Source organism: Cygnus olor, chromosome 12, assembly GCF_009769625.2.
Source record: "Cygnus olor isolate bCygOlo1 chromosome 12, bCygOlo1.pri.v2, whole genome shotgun sequence".
In the NCBI taxonomy this organism is placed as follows: domain Eukaryota; kingdom Metazoa; phylum Chordata; class Aves; order Anseriformes; family Anatidae; genus Cygnus; species Cygnus olor.
This window is the reverse complement of record NC_049180.1, coordinates 4,316,819-4,333,924: the sequence shown is the minus strand read 5'-3', so window position 1 is coordinate 4,333,924 and position 17,106 is coordinate 4,316,819. Positions and strand designations below refer to the sequence as shown.

Sequence of the window (17,106 nt, the reverse complement as noted above, 5' to 3'; positions counted from 1 at the left end):
TAAAGGGTCATTGATGCATCATAGAAGCAGAACCACAGTTTCAAGAGAAGACTGAGGAAGTTAGAATGACTCTTTGCATCAATTGAAAATTTATTTCACTTATGTTAAAATTTGCTTATGACAGCAAATTCTAACTCCATTTTCTGGTACTGTTATTCTTCAGAACATTCATTTTGTTCAAACCCCCATTATTTGAAGAGCATCACAGAAGATATTATATCATACAGTGCCAGTGAATGTTCCTGATTTTAGCACCTAAATATATGCAACTCTTTGACAGACCTTATTGCTCTGTCACTACATAATATGAAGCGGCCTCCTATGAGCTGAAAATTGAATCAAATGTACTTAGGGTATACAGGTTCTGCAGTAACATTCAGCATAATAGGATCTAGCAGTTATCATATCTTCTGAATTACCAAAGACATCACTAGCTCATGAGGGTAGCAATTCAGCCCTAATTATTATTTAAAAAGGTAATGTGCTGAATAACTTTCCATTGGAAAAGGCTTCTTATAAATGTTAATACCTTAGGAGTTACCACAATATGGTAAATTAAGGTTGTTGACCTACCAACTTTTGTTGCGACTGAAGGACAAGATATTTGATAATCCACAAGAAAATGAATACAAAATTCTTGCAAAAAAAAATAATTTAATTTTAGAGGGATTCAGTTGAGTTGAAAAGATGATAGTCTTATTTTTCAATTGTATTTCAATGAGTAGTAGCTTAATGCATTGTTGAAAAGAGATTCAACTTGTGTGTCTTTTTAAGATTAACCCTTTCTGATGAGTGTGGTTTATGACTACAATCAATGTGCTGACAAAAAGTAATCTCATAGCAGAAATTGCAATGTAGTCTTGAAATCTTAGAGTCAAGAGAAGCTCTTTAAGAGATTATGAATTTATATATTCGTTTGCTTATTTACACCTAGGAGAACCTAGGTCTTTCAACAAACTGTGCTTTTACTTTAATATTCATCTGCAGTTATGCATACTTCATTGCTGATAAAAGCCAAAGGGGCTTGCTTAAGGGGAGAGGAAGGTGTGAATGCATCATTTAAATTCTTTGTCGTTGGAGGCAACAGTATGGTCCTACTGAAATAATTTTCTTCAGTGAGGAAATTGTGAGTGTAAGTCTGCTCCAAAACAGAAGCAGCATGTTATTACTAGCTCATATAAGTGTGTGTATATACAAAGAGATATGATATATGTTTATGTGTATTTCATAGTTATGTATTAATTCATTATTTTCTTAGATGATGATTCTGAGTTTCAGTTTCTAGCTTAATGTGAATAAATATCTTTATAATAAGGGCTGAATCTAATTGGTGCAGTACACTTTTAGCTGTCTTAGCATACTGACGACAACTGAACAGGCATTTCACATTTTTAAACACATCAATCAGGTAGCATGGTTGGCTATGTTGTGGAACACTGAAAGAAGCAATGCATACTGCTCAGCCTGTTTCCATGCCTGTCAATCTGGCAACACATTCATTTCCCAAAGAAAAGCAGCACCTTTTCATAATATATATTTCAAATATAACTGAGTAGTGTTTCTTAGCAACAAGAGCTCAGTAGCTGGTGATCCTGAGATGAGCCATTGAATAGGGGTGAAATGTGCTCATGTGCTCATGAACCATGGTGCTTCAATTAGCAGGTAGCTCACAAAGCTATTCTGATACTAAATTTTTCTCTGTAATTTTTGTTACTTTTTACTAAGAGAGTAAAGGAGCATTCACCTGACCCCAGCAATGTTCTGGTCTTTGCTAGGAAAAGAATATTCTTTTCCCTCTTTGTGAATAGAATAAATAACTTGAATTGCACACAAAAACATATGCGGAATAAATGTGACCTGACTATAAAACAGATGTTTTTTTATGAATAGGACCTCAAGAAGTAATTACTCACAGCTTGTTTTAGAGAGACCTACTTTCTTTCACTCTGAAAAGAAAATGTGTGTGTGTGTCATACTGTAACAATAGCTTTGAGTGCTACTGTTGCTGAAGAACTTCAAAGATAGTTGAGGCTTTCTGGCAAGAGGCATTTTCATAGATTCCTATTTTTATTCTGTGGCTAGTAAAGGAAAAGAGGGGAGTAGGCGAGCAACAACATAAAAGATATAGTAGTCCATATAGTAGCTTTCCCTGTCTAGAAATTTCCATCCTGGAACCCGATTTTACTTCTCTTGCCCTTTTAGAAGTGTTTCTTAGGGTTTAAACAGAAAGTTTTTAAATCAGTGGCACTCACGACAGGTCAGAATATACCAAGGCTATGTGAAGAACTTGAGGAAATTACACAGAAGTCTTGTAAAGGGTCCTTCCATATGGATACTCTATAGAACAGAAAGATACATGAGGTGATGTAAAATGGCTGTTTACATTAATTGACTTTTGCAGTTCCAAATGGCAGTGTCATTGATGATAAGAATCTCCAGTTCTTACGTCAAGAATTCTGTCTGTTTTCCTGTGGCTGCTTGTTTTGACGAAGCAAGACTATAAAACAAATTCAGCATGTCACTAGGGAGACTCCAGTGTTTTCAATGGGATTTAGATTAGCAAATGATGTAGCAAAATAATACAAAAAGAATGACTTCCCTTGGCTTGTATGGTCTTTGGATTATATTCTATATAATTCATAGCTGAGAGAGATGAATTCATAGATAATATTGAAAGATGAATCTGGTTCTTCATCTCGAGTTTCATTTCTTCAAATCATGGTAAAATCTTAAATTTAAAGGAAAATGGCTTTTGATTGGAAAATTGTTTAATATCTTTGAAGTCAGTTGAAAGGGAAAAGTTATCAGAATTAGTGAGTGGTTTGCTATTATACTGTCCAATTACTTGTGCCTATTTGGATAGACCTTTAGCTTTGCTTAAGCTTAATTTGCAGAACATACATGTATGCCTTAAATATTTATCTTGTTCATTGAAATACTATCTAATTTTTTTGTAAATAATCACTCTTCACTAATCAGATAATGATACTTGATATGCTGCTTAATACTAGATAATAGATTCCATTTATAATTAAATAACCTTAGTGAAGTGAGAGTGTTAAACAGTCTAAGGGGTCAATTACCAAGTGTTAACAAATAGTGCATTAGACGTTATAGCTATTACTTTAATAATTATCATCCAATTATACATTTATAATGTAAAAAGCACATTCTCCAAAGGCTTTATATGGAAAAGTCACCAAATTTATGTAGGCTGTAAATGTATGTTGTATATTAAAAAATAAAAAATCCTAATTTTCTGCTCTTCTATCTACTTAACTTCTGTTAAATGTTACCATTTATTTATTTTATTGTGAGATGGAAAGTGCTGTGTAATGTGTGATTTGTTTATTTGTGCAAAAGCCATAATTATGAGGGGCAGTGCCATGAAATATTAAGAGACTTGCCATCTGTTTGTGCAAAGATGTTAGGTGTGGCTGTAGTCAAGGCTGATTGCTCTGGAGTGGGAGCGAAGTTTTTATATCTACATTCCATATGGTACAAGCAAAATATAGTAAACTGAGTATTTTCAGATTGGATACACAAGGTTAAATCCTGATTTACTGCAGTCCGAGCTGGCTTTGTTACTGCTTTCAGTGAGTACAATTGGCATTTGGTCATTTTAGCTATTCGTTTTCATTAATTTTGAAAAGACTTATGGTATTTGTGTTTTAACTACCACTACCACTTATAGCAAATTTTCTGCATTTGTAAAATACAGGAATTTCACTGAAATTAAAAAACTGACAGTGGAAAAAGGAGAAGAGCTGTCTAGAGCAAAGTATTCAATCATTGACCATGATGGTGGCCAGAATATGTTGAACAATAGTTTTCTTCTTCAAATGTAACATCAACAAAAAAAAAAAAAAGAAAGAAAAAAAAAAGATGAAAAGGAGCATGAACTCATTTTGCATTTTCCCTGTGTTCTACCACCTCTTTGCCAAAAGGAAGGGAAAGTATAGAAAGAGTGAGAAGAACCCCAGAAGGATCCTAGGCCTTGGAAAAGGCACTGAGAGGGATCTCATATATGATGATTCATCTCATTACAGTTTGTTGCATAAACTGATCCAACTCCATCATCACTCTGGTTTTTGTACACTCAAGTTCCCATTAAAAAGCTGATTCAGACCCTTGTTGCTCTGGTTAGAAACTTCCCTGACTGTCCAAAATAAAGGTGTATATACATATATATATATATATTTTTTTTTATTGTTATTTGCTCTTGTGCTGCCATCATCATATGCCTTTAATTGTTTCTCTTTTCTGATGTCTGGCCATTGCTAGACTTGTAGCTAATAGCACAGAAATTTTTGTAGGTGAAGTAATCATTAGATTTTGAGGGTAGTGCTAGTTTTGAATTTCTGAAGCTGCGGGAGAGTGATGCTACTTCCAAGTTCTCTTCGGGTCTTTCAATTGTTGATTAATTTATATGTTGTGATGGTTTACTTTTAGCTAACTTGCCTTTAGCGTTTCCCATGTTGATGATGAAATACCTACGTAAAGATCTATCAGGATCTAGGAAAAGCCATCCATGAGATCTACAAAGGATTTAGTTGATAGTATTAAGATTTTCAACATTCATTCTTCCCAGCTTAAATCTTGGCACAGTGTCCAGGTGGTACAGCATAGTTTGCTTCTGAAGGATTACTGCAAAATTTGCCACAGAGATTGTATTTTAATTTAAGTAACAACACTGTGATGTCTTCTTCACAGTTGCAAGGGTAACTTAAATTTAGATTTTGAGCTTACACATTGGGGCCTGTCTCTAACCACATAGTTTAGTTTATACGCTGCTCATCCTAGTAAGCATCTCAATTTATTCCTGCTATTACCATAATAGAAATAATAAGCAGCAATAAGGTGAAATAATGTGAAAATAGGGAGCATAGAATTTAGTCAGCACTCTTTAGAAATGTTGTTCTTTACATTTTTAGATTCTGTGCTGACAGTATACTGAAGGAATGAGTGCAATTTGCATTTTAAAGGTTAGTTTACAAAATTGGCTTGGCTCATTAGAAAGTCATGGTTGGGTTTTTACAAATCTGTCCCTTTTCCCTGCTTATCCCATTCTCTGCCCTATTCATTTTTAATCTCTGCATATATGCACAGCACTTCCATATTCCAATAAAAGATAAAACTATTATTAAACATTTCATTACAATAGGTATCTTGAAACAGCCTTATTCTGCAACCTGCAGAAGATGTTTAACAGATTTTTAGACTTATTTTTCAATGCCCATTACCAAGCAACCTATAGGATTGCAACTGCAGGCCTATCAGACTTGTACCCACTTCATTTTCAGACAGCATAACTGATAATTCCATTTAATCTAGGTATATTCTATGCTGATTTTTACATCTTCCTGAAGCTTCCATTCTCATAAAAGATTTATGTAGTTGTGTTGTGTACTTTTCCTCTTTCTCTTTCTTTTTTCATGTCAGCTAATGTCTATTCAGTATGTACATTTTGTATGAAAAAAAAAAGTGTTCAATTATTTTATTTTTATTTTTTTGTCTTGGAAAATTTTAAAAACAGCAAAGCAAAATGAATATTAAAAGCCTGAATTCTGACTTGCACACAGATAAAGTTCAATATTCAGGTTCTTGTGGGGGCTCCTTTCATTCTGGCTATAAAGGGAAGCCGTAAATTAGGCCCTGTCTACATAACAGCCTATTTTTGATTGGAGTTTCACCTCCATGAAGGACAAACAACTTCCTTATGTGTGACGCTTCCTCCATAACTACTCTTTAGAAAGGATGCAAATGTTTCATACCACAAGTTTGTCTTTTAATATGAGTAAGTGAGGTCAGCAACAGGCATTATCCTGAACTGGATCTGCCAGTGGAGGTAAAGCTGGTGACAAGTTGCATGGGACTTTGAGGAAAGTGCACAAGTTGCAGAATGACTAGGTAGGTGAGACTGTGAAGTTAATCTGAGTCTCTTTTCATTAGCTTTTAGTTCAGATCAGGAGGGATGTTTTGAAATGAATCCTCCCAATAGGTTTGGAGATCCTGACCTGGAGTCCTTTTGAATGAAAGCAAACTGGAAGATGTAGTTCAAAGAACTTTCCATACTTGAGCTGCAAATGCTCATCATCAGAGGGAGGTTAGTGGGAGAGGTGTGGAGCACAGGTGTCAGGTCCTCAGCATCGACTTTTGGCTCTGTAGATCTCCCAGATTGGCCCACCCCTGACTCTGTACTCCTGTTGTTTGGACACTAACACCATGTGTCATACTATTGTGAATAATTATTTATCCTAGTGAGGACGTGTACAAGTTTGCAACTATGGATTCCCTTCATATTAATTAAGGTTTTAATAAAGTGCAATACAATCCCCTTAGATCTGCAAAACCGAGTATAAAGGTGTTTTTTTTTTTTTTTTTTACAGCTTTATGAGAACCACTAAGATGATGGATATCCCTACAGCATGTCAACCTTTTGTAGGAAGCATGTAGGACATTTTTGTTTTCTGAGTTGCAGAAGCAGCCTTTTTTCAAGAGATTTTGCCTCTTGTACTTAAATGTTCCTACTTTATTCAACCAGAAATTAAACACTTAATCAGCAGGGTGTGTGTGTGTGCGTGAGTACTTTTATTGTTTGTCTTTTTGTACTCTGTTTGCATTACTTTCTCTAATATGAAGTGAAGTAAGTTGTTTGGGCACATGGGTTTCCTGTCAAATATAAAAGGTGAGTAATCATCAGAAAATAACAATAACCACTACAGAATATAAAAAAATGAACAAACAGCAAAGTATGCTTTTTGTTACTCACAGAAACCTTTCAATGTATGAAAGTGATTTCACTGAAAGTCCAGGAGTTCTTCCTCCCTTCAATTTATTCATTTTTCTTTTCTTTATTACAGATACCAATCTAGAGTAACTTAGTTGAAGATACAGTATGGATGTTAGGGATTTAGAAGTTATAAAGGAAAGTGTTAAGAATGTGTTTGGTTTGATGATTTGGTTAGTTTCTCCACTTACTGTCGAAAATGGTAACAGGCAGGATACTCCAGCTGTCAATAACTCTTTCAGCAGCAGAAGTGTTACTGATTACAGTGTAGTTTGCCAGTCTTGTAATAACAGTGGAGAAGTGTAATACATGGTCGAGGTCATCTCTAATCTTTGCTGCTGTATTATAAGCTGGTAGGAGCATACAATGCCACAGAGTGGAAAGCTTGCTCTCTGTAACAAGTTCTGTGACATTAACAAGTCTTCAGAAACATTTCAGACTCAGATCTTCAAATGAGATGCAAATGTTCAGCTGGCAAAAATCAATGCAGTTCAGCTGATGTCACTGAATTCTAGGAATCTCAGGCAGTAAGATAAGATACTTTTATTAACAATTTGACAGTCTGGTTTGATTTTCCTGACTTCTGTCATCTGAATACAGGGTCCATATCCTTTCTTGAAGGAGCATTCTTTGTGTATGCTAAAATCTTTTGTCTTCATCAAAAATCATAGTTTCCAAAGTTCAAAAAGTTAAAAACTAAGAAATTGAGTTGCTTGTGTTAATTATGAGTGAATAGATAGTCATTGTTTTTCTAGTACATTCTTACTATATTGTTAAAAATACAGATGCTACTGTAGGAGATGAGTTGCTGGTACTGTATATACTTATGGCTGTATTAGGATTGGATTGGTTCCATATGATGATCAATTGTTTAAGTAGCATGAATTTCAACAGCACTTAAAATTGTACTCATATGATTGACACTAATGATTCTGAAGGAGACACCGTATTCTGTCAAGTGCGTAATTTTTTTTTTTTTCTAAATATTGCTTGAATACGTATTTATTTGGTAGACTATAACAGTGGGGGAGACATTGTGATGATATAGCCAATAAATAAGATGGTTAGCAATTTTTTAAGTGCCTGAAATACATGCCAACAAAATCCAGCATGATGTCTGTGAGGAAAGAGATAATCACGTACCTGTAAAATTCTGTAAAGACAGAGCTGTGGTTTTGGCCTAGCTGCCTCTAGATTTTAATAATCAAAATTATTAATAGCTTGAATATTCCAGTAGGATAAACTTCACTAAAACAGCATTTCTTAGTATTATTGCTTATATCTTTTATCATGCGTTTATATAAAATATTTATTTCATTTTCTAAACATACAAGTGATTGCTTCTTGAGAAATTGCTGTCCTGATCTGAATTCATGTGGAACCAATGGGAGTTTAAGCATGGTAACATTTATCAATATGTTTGGTAACAGTTTGGTCTTACATCTGTTACTCCACTTTGAAGCTGAGTTAATCTAAATAATAGATAGTCTTCATTAGTGGGGAATAAGTCACATGGGGAGTCCTGTGGGAAATTAGTATAGTGTCATCTACATTTGCTTCACATTCCTTCCCTAGAAAACAAGCACCAGGGAGGTGGATTTTCGTAGTGTTGAGTCCATGACCCCCAGCCACAGGACTTGAATGCAATCACCTGGGGCAATTAGCCACCTTCAGCAACCTCCAGATTTTCCTGTTTCCTGAAGGCCCTCCTTGACTATGCTGTGGAACACACTGATTGCTATGGCCTGTCATCCGTGCTTAATTTTGCAAGGTGTCTACATAGTAAAGTCTCTGGTATTAGTAATAGCTTTATATCCTGTAGAGCAGAGAGGATTTTGCATTGCTGTTACGTGGTGACGGTAGCAATCTACTGTAAGTATGAAGTAAAACATAGCTATCTCTGTAAAAGATTGTAAGGTAGTGCACAAATATTGGCTTGACTTGTCTTCTTGGTACAGCCTTCCTGGATTTACAGCATACGGGTCTCCTCTTTGTGAAGTTATCCTTCAGAAAGTCTCTTAATTCTTTGGACACAAAAGCAGACGTAGAAACAGGGTGGAGGAAGACCTCACCTTTTACCTTGTACTTTCTTGACTTCTCTGCTTTTAAAGGAAGACTGTAGGATTACTGTTCCACCTCAAACCTGTGCTAACCTTAGTGAGAACTGTGTGCATTGTGCCTTTTTGGAGTGTGGAGAACCGCGCTTCATCCGTGTGTTACAAAGTGCAGACAAACACACGCTAAGGGCACAGCTTTTTTTTTTTTTTTTTTTTTTTTAACATAGTTCTTCTCTCCCTTCCCCTGCTGTTAGATGTTCCCATTATTTACTAAATGAATGAAATAAATGAGAACTTACCCATAGCCCGTACTAGTACTTTGGATTAAGAATTTTATATAACCCTTTCTTAGAGCTAAACTGCAGGCTCTGCTTAACATATGATGCATTAGAAAACCAGATTTAAAAAGATTACAACTTCAAGGATCTGATACTGGTTGAAGTTTTTCAATTTCTAAATAGTAATCTTTTGTTTAATATTCTTAGTGAATTAAATCTCCTTAAGTACAAGAAACCTTTAATCAGTATATGCAATAATAAGTAACACTGCTGTTGAAGTGGTGAATGCTTTGTTCACACATTTTTAAGTTTTGGGGATCTGTGTTGAGAATAACAGAATGTCCTTTGTAGAAGATTATTTAGATCGTAGGCTTTATTGACTGGTGAAATAGTGTTTATCTACATAATAACAAAATGCAGGAGCTTTAAAACAGAATAAAGAAAACCACTGAAAAGAAGTCTCCTTTCGCTCCAATCTCATTTGTTGAAAGAAAATGCATATTAATTAAAAATTTAGACACTTCATTTCTGTTGCAAGGCTCCTTGCAAAAGACAAATTATTTTATACATCTAGTATGTGGTAGAACTGACAGATGAGATTAATATGCTTCTTAAATTACCATTACCAAGGGTCAATTAATAAGTGAGCTAACCTTGTGAAAGTCATTCTGAAAGACTAGTTACGGATCTGTAATGGTCCCTGTCAAATTACGTAGTACTGAGAAAATGAGAAAGCTGTCAAATAAATACGATACCAACTAATTACATTCTGCATAAGGTAAATGAGCTTTTGTGGTTGTTGGTAGAAGGAACAAGAAATAAGTCTAAGAAATGTTACCGATAATTGTATACAGATTTACCTGAAGGGAACAGGTGTGTGCAGAAAGCTGGCTTGGTAAGGGAAACTAAAAATTCTTAAGTCACAGAATGTGTGATGTGAAAGTTGAATGAAAATTAGAGAAATATTTCTTAGGCTATTTTTTATCACATTGGTAAATGGAAAATTCCCATACTCCTGTCATTCTTTGACTATGATACAGCTTTTATTAGGCCTCTTGATCTCTAGATAGTAACATACTAACTTATACAAATAAAGGTTTCATTATGACAAGAAAAAAATAGCCATGTCTACTGTGTGACAAAAACAACAACAACAACATAAAAAAAAAAAGTAACAACACTGGTATTAAGTTGCTCTCTGTGGGAGGATTTTAAAAATACTGTTCCTTTCTAGCTGCATACCTGCAGGCTGACCAAGTGTCATATTATTCACTAATCTTACTTCTTGTGATCAAGATACAAAGCTACAGCAACAAGATCACAGAAGCATAGATAGTTTGCATTCTTCAGAAAATACTGAAGTGTGACAGAGTTGGTTTATGTTGAATCAACATCAATAATAAAAGCAGTAAGAGACTAAAAATAAAAACTATTGAAAAAGTAATTAACTATAAAAGGACTTACAATAATAGCATTACAGTTAAGAACTTGCTGCTTTTACTAATTTTGTCTATTATAATTTATTATTATTATTATTTTAAAGTAGCTAGCAGTTTTAAAACATTTCCAGCAATATAATCACCTATAAAACAAATTTAGGGGGGCAGAAGGAGGTCTTTGCAGCTGCTGGCAACTGGAAATAGGTTTTTGCGTGATATCTTTGAATGTGAGCCTATTTCTAACTTACTGGATTGTCTGTTAATTTATCTAAATGCATCTATTACTAAATATTATGTGGATATTAAGTAATCCAAAAAGGCCCAAATTAGCTATATGGAAGGTCAAACATGTATTTGTATAGCAAACACTAGGTTTGCTGTGATGACAGTAGTGGTTGCTCGTGCAGCTGTTTTCTAGTAATCTGAGTTTAAGAAACTTAGTATTCATATGAATATTTATAGATGAAAATAATAGTCATGCTATTGGATAGGATAGTCATACTACCATATGCTTTCATGAAGCTTTGATCTGGAAGTGACTTATTCCAGTCCTTTAAATGTTTATTGGGAAGGTCAAGTCAGAGTGTACCAGCAATGCCATGTGATTGAAGCGATCAGTCAGCACAGCTATTCAAAGCTGTATTCAAAATCTAAGGGCTGAAAGGCATTCAATTACAGTTTTTGATGGATAATTTTAAATGATAAATGTGGTTCTGAAAACAGAGAAGAGAAAAAGGTTAAAAAAAAAAAAGTTTCCACAAATTTATTCATTTCTGCTTTCTATGACCTTCTGCTAGTTAAAGCAGAACGTAAAGCAGAAAAATAAACTTAATGTCAGTTTTCTTTCTGTTGTTTCATTAATAATAGAATATTTTTCTAACATTGAATATCCTATCTAGATCAAGATAGTTTTGGTGAGCAACTTCATTTTAGTTAAACTCTTGCACAATGTAATTTACCTGCTGTCAAACTCAGTTGAAGTGACACAGTCTGGCACTAGCATATTCCAGAACATGTCAGGGTTTGATGAGGTATGAATATTGTGTTTAGTAGTATGCATTTTTATAAGATTTTCTCCAGCATTCTACTAAACAGACAGTGCATCCTTCTCTCTCTTTTTTTTTTTTTTTTTTTTTTTTTTTTTCCCTGCAGGAGAATGTTGGTCTTGTACAAATTTGGTTCCTTGCTAAAGAGGCAATCTACAGACATGCTTATTTATTTGACCTTTTAGAGGGAGAAATGAGGGTCTTATTATTTAACATACATTTCTGTCAGGCATGTTTGCTGTGGTTAAAGTTTCCACTTTCTTTGAATTCGTTAGTGTGAAGCTCATTTTTCTTCTCATAAGGAGTAATTCTTTTTAAGCAGTGTGTGTAGTAAAATTAGGGCAGGTGACCAAATTCAGTCCACTCATCTCTCTCTCAGCCGTGTCCATTTAAAGTCATGTAAGGTATTTGTAGAAGAAGATATAGTGCCACCTAATGAACAGTTACATGATCCTGCAGCCTTGGTTTTGAATTTGAAAGATTGTGAGACACAACTGTATTTGTAAAATATTGAACATACATAAAAATTAACAACCTACTGGAGAGTTTATTATAGAATAGAATAGTTCAGTTGGAAGGGACCTACAAAGACCATTGAGTCCAGCTGTCTGATCATTTCAGGACTAACCAAAATTTAAACCATTTTATTAAAGGCATTGTCCAAATGCCTCCTGAACACTGACAGGTTTGAGGCATCAACCACATTGCTAGGACATTTTCTTTTATTTTCATTCCCTTGTTTGACATAAAGTGGAACAGAGAGCCTCTAAAATAATTATTCTTGGCCTACTTTACATTTGAGAAAATATTTGGAGATCTTACTGCTTTCCTAGGTAGATCTAACAATTTTGAGTTGTTTTTGTAGGCTGATTCTGCATTCCCATTGGGTTTCTTCCAAAACATAAACTCATCTCTGTGACATCAGTTCTTTCAACATTTTTTTTCATTAGTGTCTTCATTATCTGTGTTTACTGAACACCTTTTTACATGGCAAGAAAAAGCGATGTATTGTTTGTTCCATGTTTCTTAAGATATCATACTCCTTTACAGATATGGTTGCTTTACAGTTTTAGGCACATTTTTTATCCAGATGCTATAATATTTATTTTGTGTCATAATGACAAACCTTCAGTTCTGCAAGACACTTCAATTGCAAACAGAATAGTTTTACACTCTTCGATAGAGTCCGTATGGCTGACGGATTGCTACTGATTGGAGCTCAAAAATCACACTCTTGGTATTGATTGGACTGAGGTTCTTTATGTGTTTTGCATTGAGCTAGCAACTTACTTAATAGTGATGGATTTATAAATAAGTTACTCTAAATAAAAGAAATTATCTTATATTTCAACCAGCAATATATTGACAAAAAGTGACTTTGCCAAGTCAAAGGAGAACACTTCTTGGTGGTGTGGCAAAACTGAATGAAGAAGAACCTTTATGCTGTCTGTAACTACTTGTTTTTTGTTTGTTTTCTACAGTCAAGTCCTATTGTGTGTTGCATGCATTAACTTAAAAACTAGAAGGATATAGTAACAGTGGAATAGAGACAAGATTAGACCTAGTCACAGATGATGTCAGATTATGGGGAAGAATACTAGGTGCAATCTTATTTTTCTGCTTTTAGTCAGGAACTTGCATGGTGAGAAATTATTTATACTCACTGAGGCTACCAGCCATGATATTAGTAACAATGGTGACGCTTCTAAGCTATAATTAAATAGATACATATAGAATACATGTAGACATGTATAATAAATACATTTAGTGAAAATCACATTGTATTGTTGAAATATCTCTTTTTTTTTTTTTTCAAGTTCAGATTTTAACATACACAGGCCTGTTATTTTTAGAAAAGGTCTGTACTGTGCTGTACAGTCCCTGAATTGATGCAGCTAGGTTCAAAGGGAGTAAATGGAGTAAAATAGCCACAGGATGAATGCTCATCACTTTGTGAGTGCAATGCCACTTTGGCACTATATAAAGGAAGGTTGAATAAGTCTATGCAAGAACTCATAATGTTACTTTGGAGCATAAACTTCAGCAGGTCTGTACAAGGGCCTCCTGTTCTAGGTCATCTAAGTCTTGCAAAAAATGCTGTACCTCAGTAGATTTAAACAGGCCAGAAAAATGGAAGATTTCTACTGTGCATTCAATTTTCCAGTTCTATTGTGGTAAACTTGTTTCTTGGAAATTACAGTTGCCTTTATTTAATGTTATTAGTACATAATAGGGCATTATTTTATTTTTGCTATAAATCTAATTCACTCCTGGTGTTCTGTTAATTGAGTATCTACACTGGTTACTTTTCTTGTTTCAGTTACAGCATTGCAATAGGAGAAGCAAACTTCACTGCAACAGGCTTCTGTAATGAGCTCTGTATGCTTATTCCTTTTATGATCATTTACTTTGAGGGTACAAGAAAAAAAAGTCTTGCTGATTGTGATAGTTCAGAGAGGCCTTTTGTGTTTGCAGTTTTGGTGCAAAAGGCATTTCATGATTTTTTGTGACTGACTATATCCGGGCTTTGTTTTTGTTGCAATAACATGCACTTTCCAATTGCACAATGACTTTCCAATTCTCCTTTTGTCAATATGTAAGTGTTCTTGTACTATGCGTATGTCTTTTTCAGTTGCATCAAGCAGTGTAAAAAATGCAATCTGAAACATAATCATTTTCCTCGAAAAAAAATGTTTTAGTGTTGTATTCTTATACTTTAAAAAAAAAAAAAGTACGTTATGAGTGTTGGAATTTGGGAAATCTCAACATGGTGTTGTCATAATTTGTAGTTTAGGAAAAGCATAAGGGAGAGAAAAAGGGAGGTCTAGTTTAAATCCAAAAACAGAATAGGCATAGAAGTATAGCACAGAAAAAGTACTGAAAAGTAGTGAAGGGTAATAGGTTAGAGGTCTTTAGATTTATTTTGCAATCTATCTTTATGAAGATGTAGTACTAACACAGGATCTGCTGTTCAACATATTTTACCTGATGTTATAAAATATCAAGTGAAAGTTCAGAATTAAGGGACGGTGCTGATAGAGCAGATAGTTTACCAAAAGGACGCCTTTATTAACGTACCCAATGCTCAGAGTTGGGTTGGGTATCTCAGCTGACTGAGATATCCAAAACCAAACACACACACACACACAAAAAAAAAAAAAGTCCAGGAAGATGCACTGGTACTAGTAATTATACTTTAGGATTAATAGTTTGACCAGATGATGCTGTCATCAGAGTTGAAGACCAGTGAAGCATTGCACAGAGTTCCTGGGCTAAATGTAAGCAATAAAAATAGACGTACGTGAAATAAATTCTGTCTTTTGATGTGTCACTGTGTAACAGACCCTTGTTGATCATTTGGGAACTACATTAGAACTGTTTGGCTGCTCAAAGGGACCATTACTGTGTTAATTTAGCTAATCTGAGGCTCATTGACTAAATCTTTCTTATTGACAATTAATGTAGAAAGATGGTCCAACATGTTAAGTTACAAAGATTAGGTTTAGAGAGAGAGAACAGGTAATTAGAAACAACATTTTATTTCAGATCAGGCTGCCCTTGGCATATATTTTATTACGTATGTATCTGCCAACATCTCCACTAAAATAACGTGGAAACCATTCAGGTATTTCCTTTCTTCTTTATATGAAATACATACCTTTTCATTTTTTGCAAAGTAGAAGAAACAGCTACGCTGTTTTACTTGAAACAGAGAAGCTGCTAATTATTTGTCATCTGGGATGTGCTAATCCATTTAGATATTACCAGGAAGATCAACTGTCTGAATTATAAAAGTATCTGCCATAGACATCCTCGTGGAAAAAACAACCTGGCATTATGTGAAATTCAATAAAGCTGACTGTAGACAAAATCAGCAAAAACTCATTTAGTTCAGAATAACAGGACAAGATAAACAGTGTTTTGTTAACTTCAGTGCTCGTATATCATTGTAACTGCTAAGGCCAGGCAAAGAATACAGGAGGGAAATGAAAGGAGAGTGCTCACTGTGAATACTCCCGTGATATATTTAACCAATCAGATGTCAAAATTCGGCATTCCTAATGTAACAGAGTATACAACCTCTTATGATGATTTTGAGGAATTTCAATATATTTACTTTTACATGATTTATGTAACCAAACATAGAGTAGATAGCAAATCATGTAGATGGCATTTCCAACACCCAAACTTTTGTCATCAGCATTGAAATATATTATCTTCAGCTTAGCAGAAAGAGTCAGCAAAGCATACAACATTTACCAGGAAAGAATGTGGTGAGGGAGGAGATCTGTGCTCTGTGGAAACTCGTTCAGCTCTGTGGTCAAACAGGCGGGCTCTGGTTGCTAGTGCAGGTGCATTGAGTAGATGAGAGGCTGCCAGAGGCTGCCAGACAAGTTGAATGAGATTTAGCAGAGGAGTAAAAAAAAAATAAAAAATACTGAAACTGACTGTATATGTGCAGACACAGGGTGCTTAAGAGTTCCTTATGATGGCAGTCAGGGTGCTGCGAAAGGGACTGGCAGATGTTTTGCATTATAATACAACATTTCACAGCAATGACTCTCTGTGAAGGTTTTTGTTTTGTTTTGTTTTGTTGGTTTTTTTTGATATGCAGTTTGAAAGGGTTTCATAGCATATGACTCTTATGCTTTGCAGTACAGTCATCTAAATCTTATAGATACAAAGAAATTTCATCTAGTTCTCTTGATCTGATTTCTACAGACTAACCTTTAAGAAGGTGAAATTTAAAAAGACAACACAATTCCGTCTTGCAAAGGTGTGGCAAATACTGTATAAGATATGCTGATACTGTTTTAAATTTTGAAGAGAGGAGCAATTTTATTTGCAGAATAAGCAAATTTCTCAGAAGAAAAAAAAAAGTTCACTGGGAAAATCTTGCTTCTAACTTACCAAGTTTTTTCTCTTTGGTGACACTTAGAGGCCAAGCACACTTACTCCCTTCTTAGTTAGGGCTTTTAAGGACTCATGGCTGCAGTTTATCACTTGAAAACTGACAGTGTGAAGAAGAAGAGACATCATCCCATGAACACTGACAGAGCCAGGAAGCTGGGCAGCAAGGCAGCAGCATGCTGGGTGCCCTCCAGTGCAGCTCCTACAGGTGCTCTTGTAAGCCTGTTTTGTTGCTTTGAGATAGAGAAACCTAGTTTCACGTATATTAGGTGGGTAGCAGTTGAGTGATCCTTGACTTCTAAAACCTTTTCCTACCCATTTGTAGGAACAGATATTTTAAGCAATAATAACAAAGTAAAATATGTGTGTGATATATACCTGACATTTACACTGGCCTTTATTTCTTATGACTAAATAAGTCCATTTTCTTGTCACCCCAGTTTTTTAGATCTTGGCTTTTTGTTGTTGGTCTGATTAGTTATGGACTCTCTCTGACCCTGTTGCTTCTTGAATCCTTCTGAGAGATGAAATTCATTACACTCTTGCCACTTCTTACATGCTGTTTAGAGTGATTTTCAAGCAGTA

The 17,106-nt window shown here is 34.9% G+C and overlaps 1 protein-coding gene across 7 annotated transcripts in view; it reads left to right on the top strand.

The window, feature by feature from the left end:
- Nucleotides 1-17,106, top strand: part of CDH13 (cadherin 13) — a 478,422-nt gene that overhangs the window by 250,746 nt on the left and 210,570 nt on the right. The window contains exons 6-7 of one of the 7 annotated variants that reach the window (XM_040571565.1): nucleotides 4,935-4,985; nucleotides 6,390-6,565. The exons of 5 other annotated variants lie outside the window; for them this stretch is intronic. In XM_040571565.1, coding sequence (XP_040427499.1) covers nucleotides 4,935-4,946 — 12 coding nt within the window. In that variant the 3' untranslated portion in view covers nucleotides 4,947-4,985; nucleotides 6,390-6,565. Of the gene's footprint in view, nucleotides 1-4,934; nucleotides 4,986-6,389; nucleotides 6,566-17,106 lie in introns of those variants that run through there. One more of the 7 variants, XM_040571564.1, reaches the window with a different exon arrangement.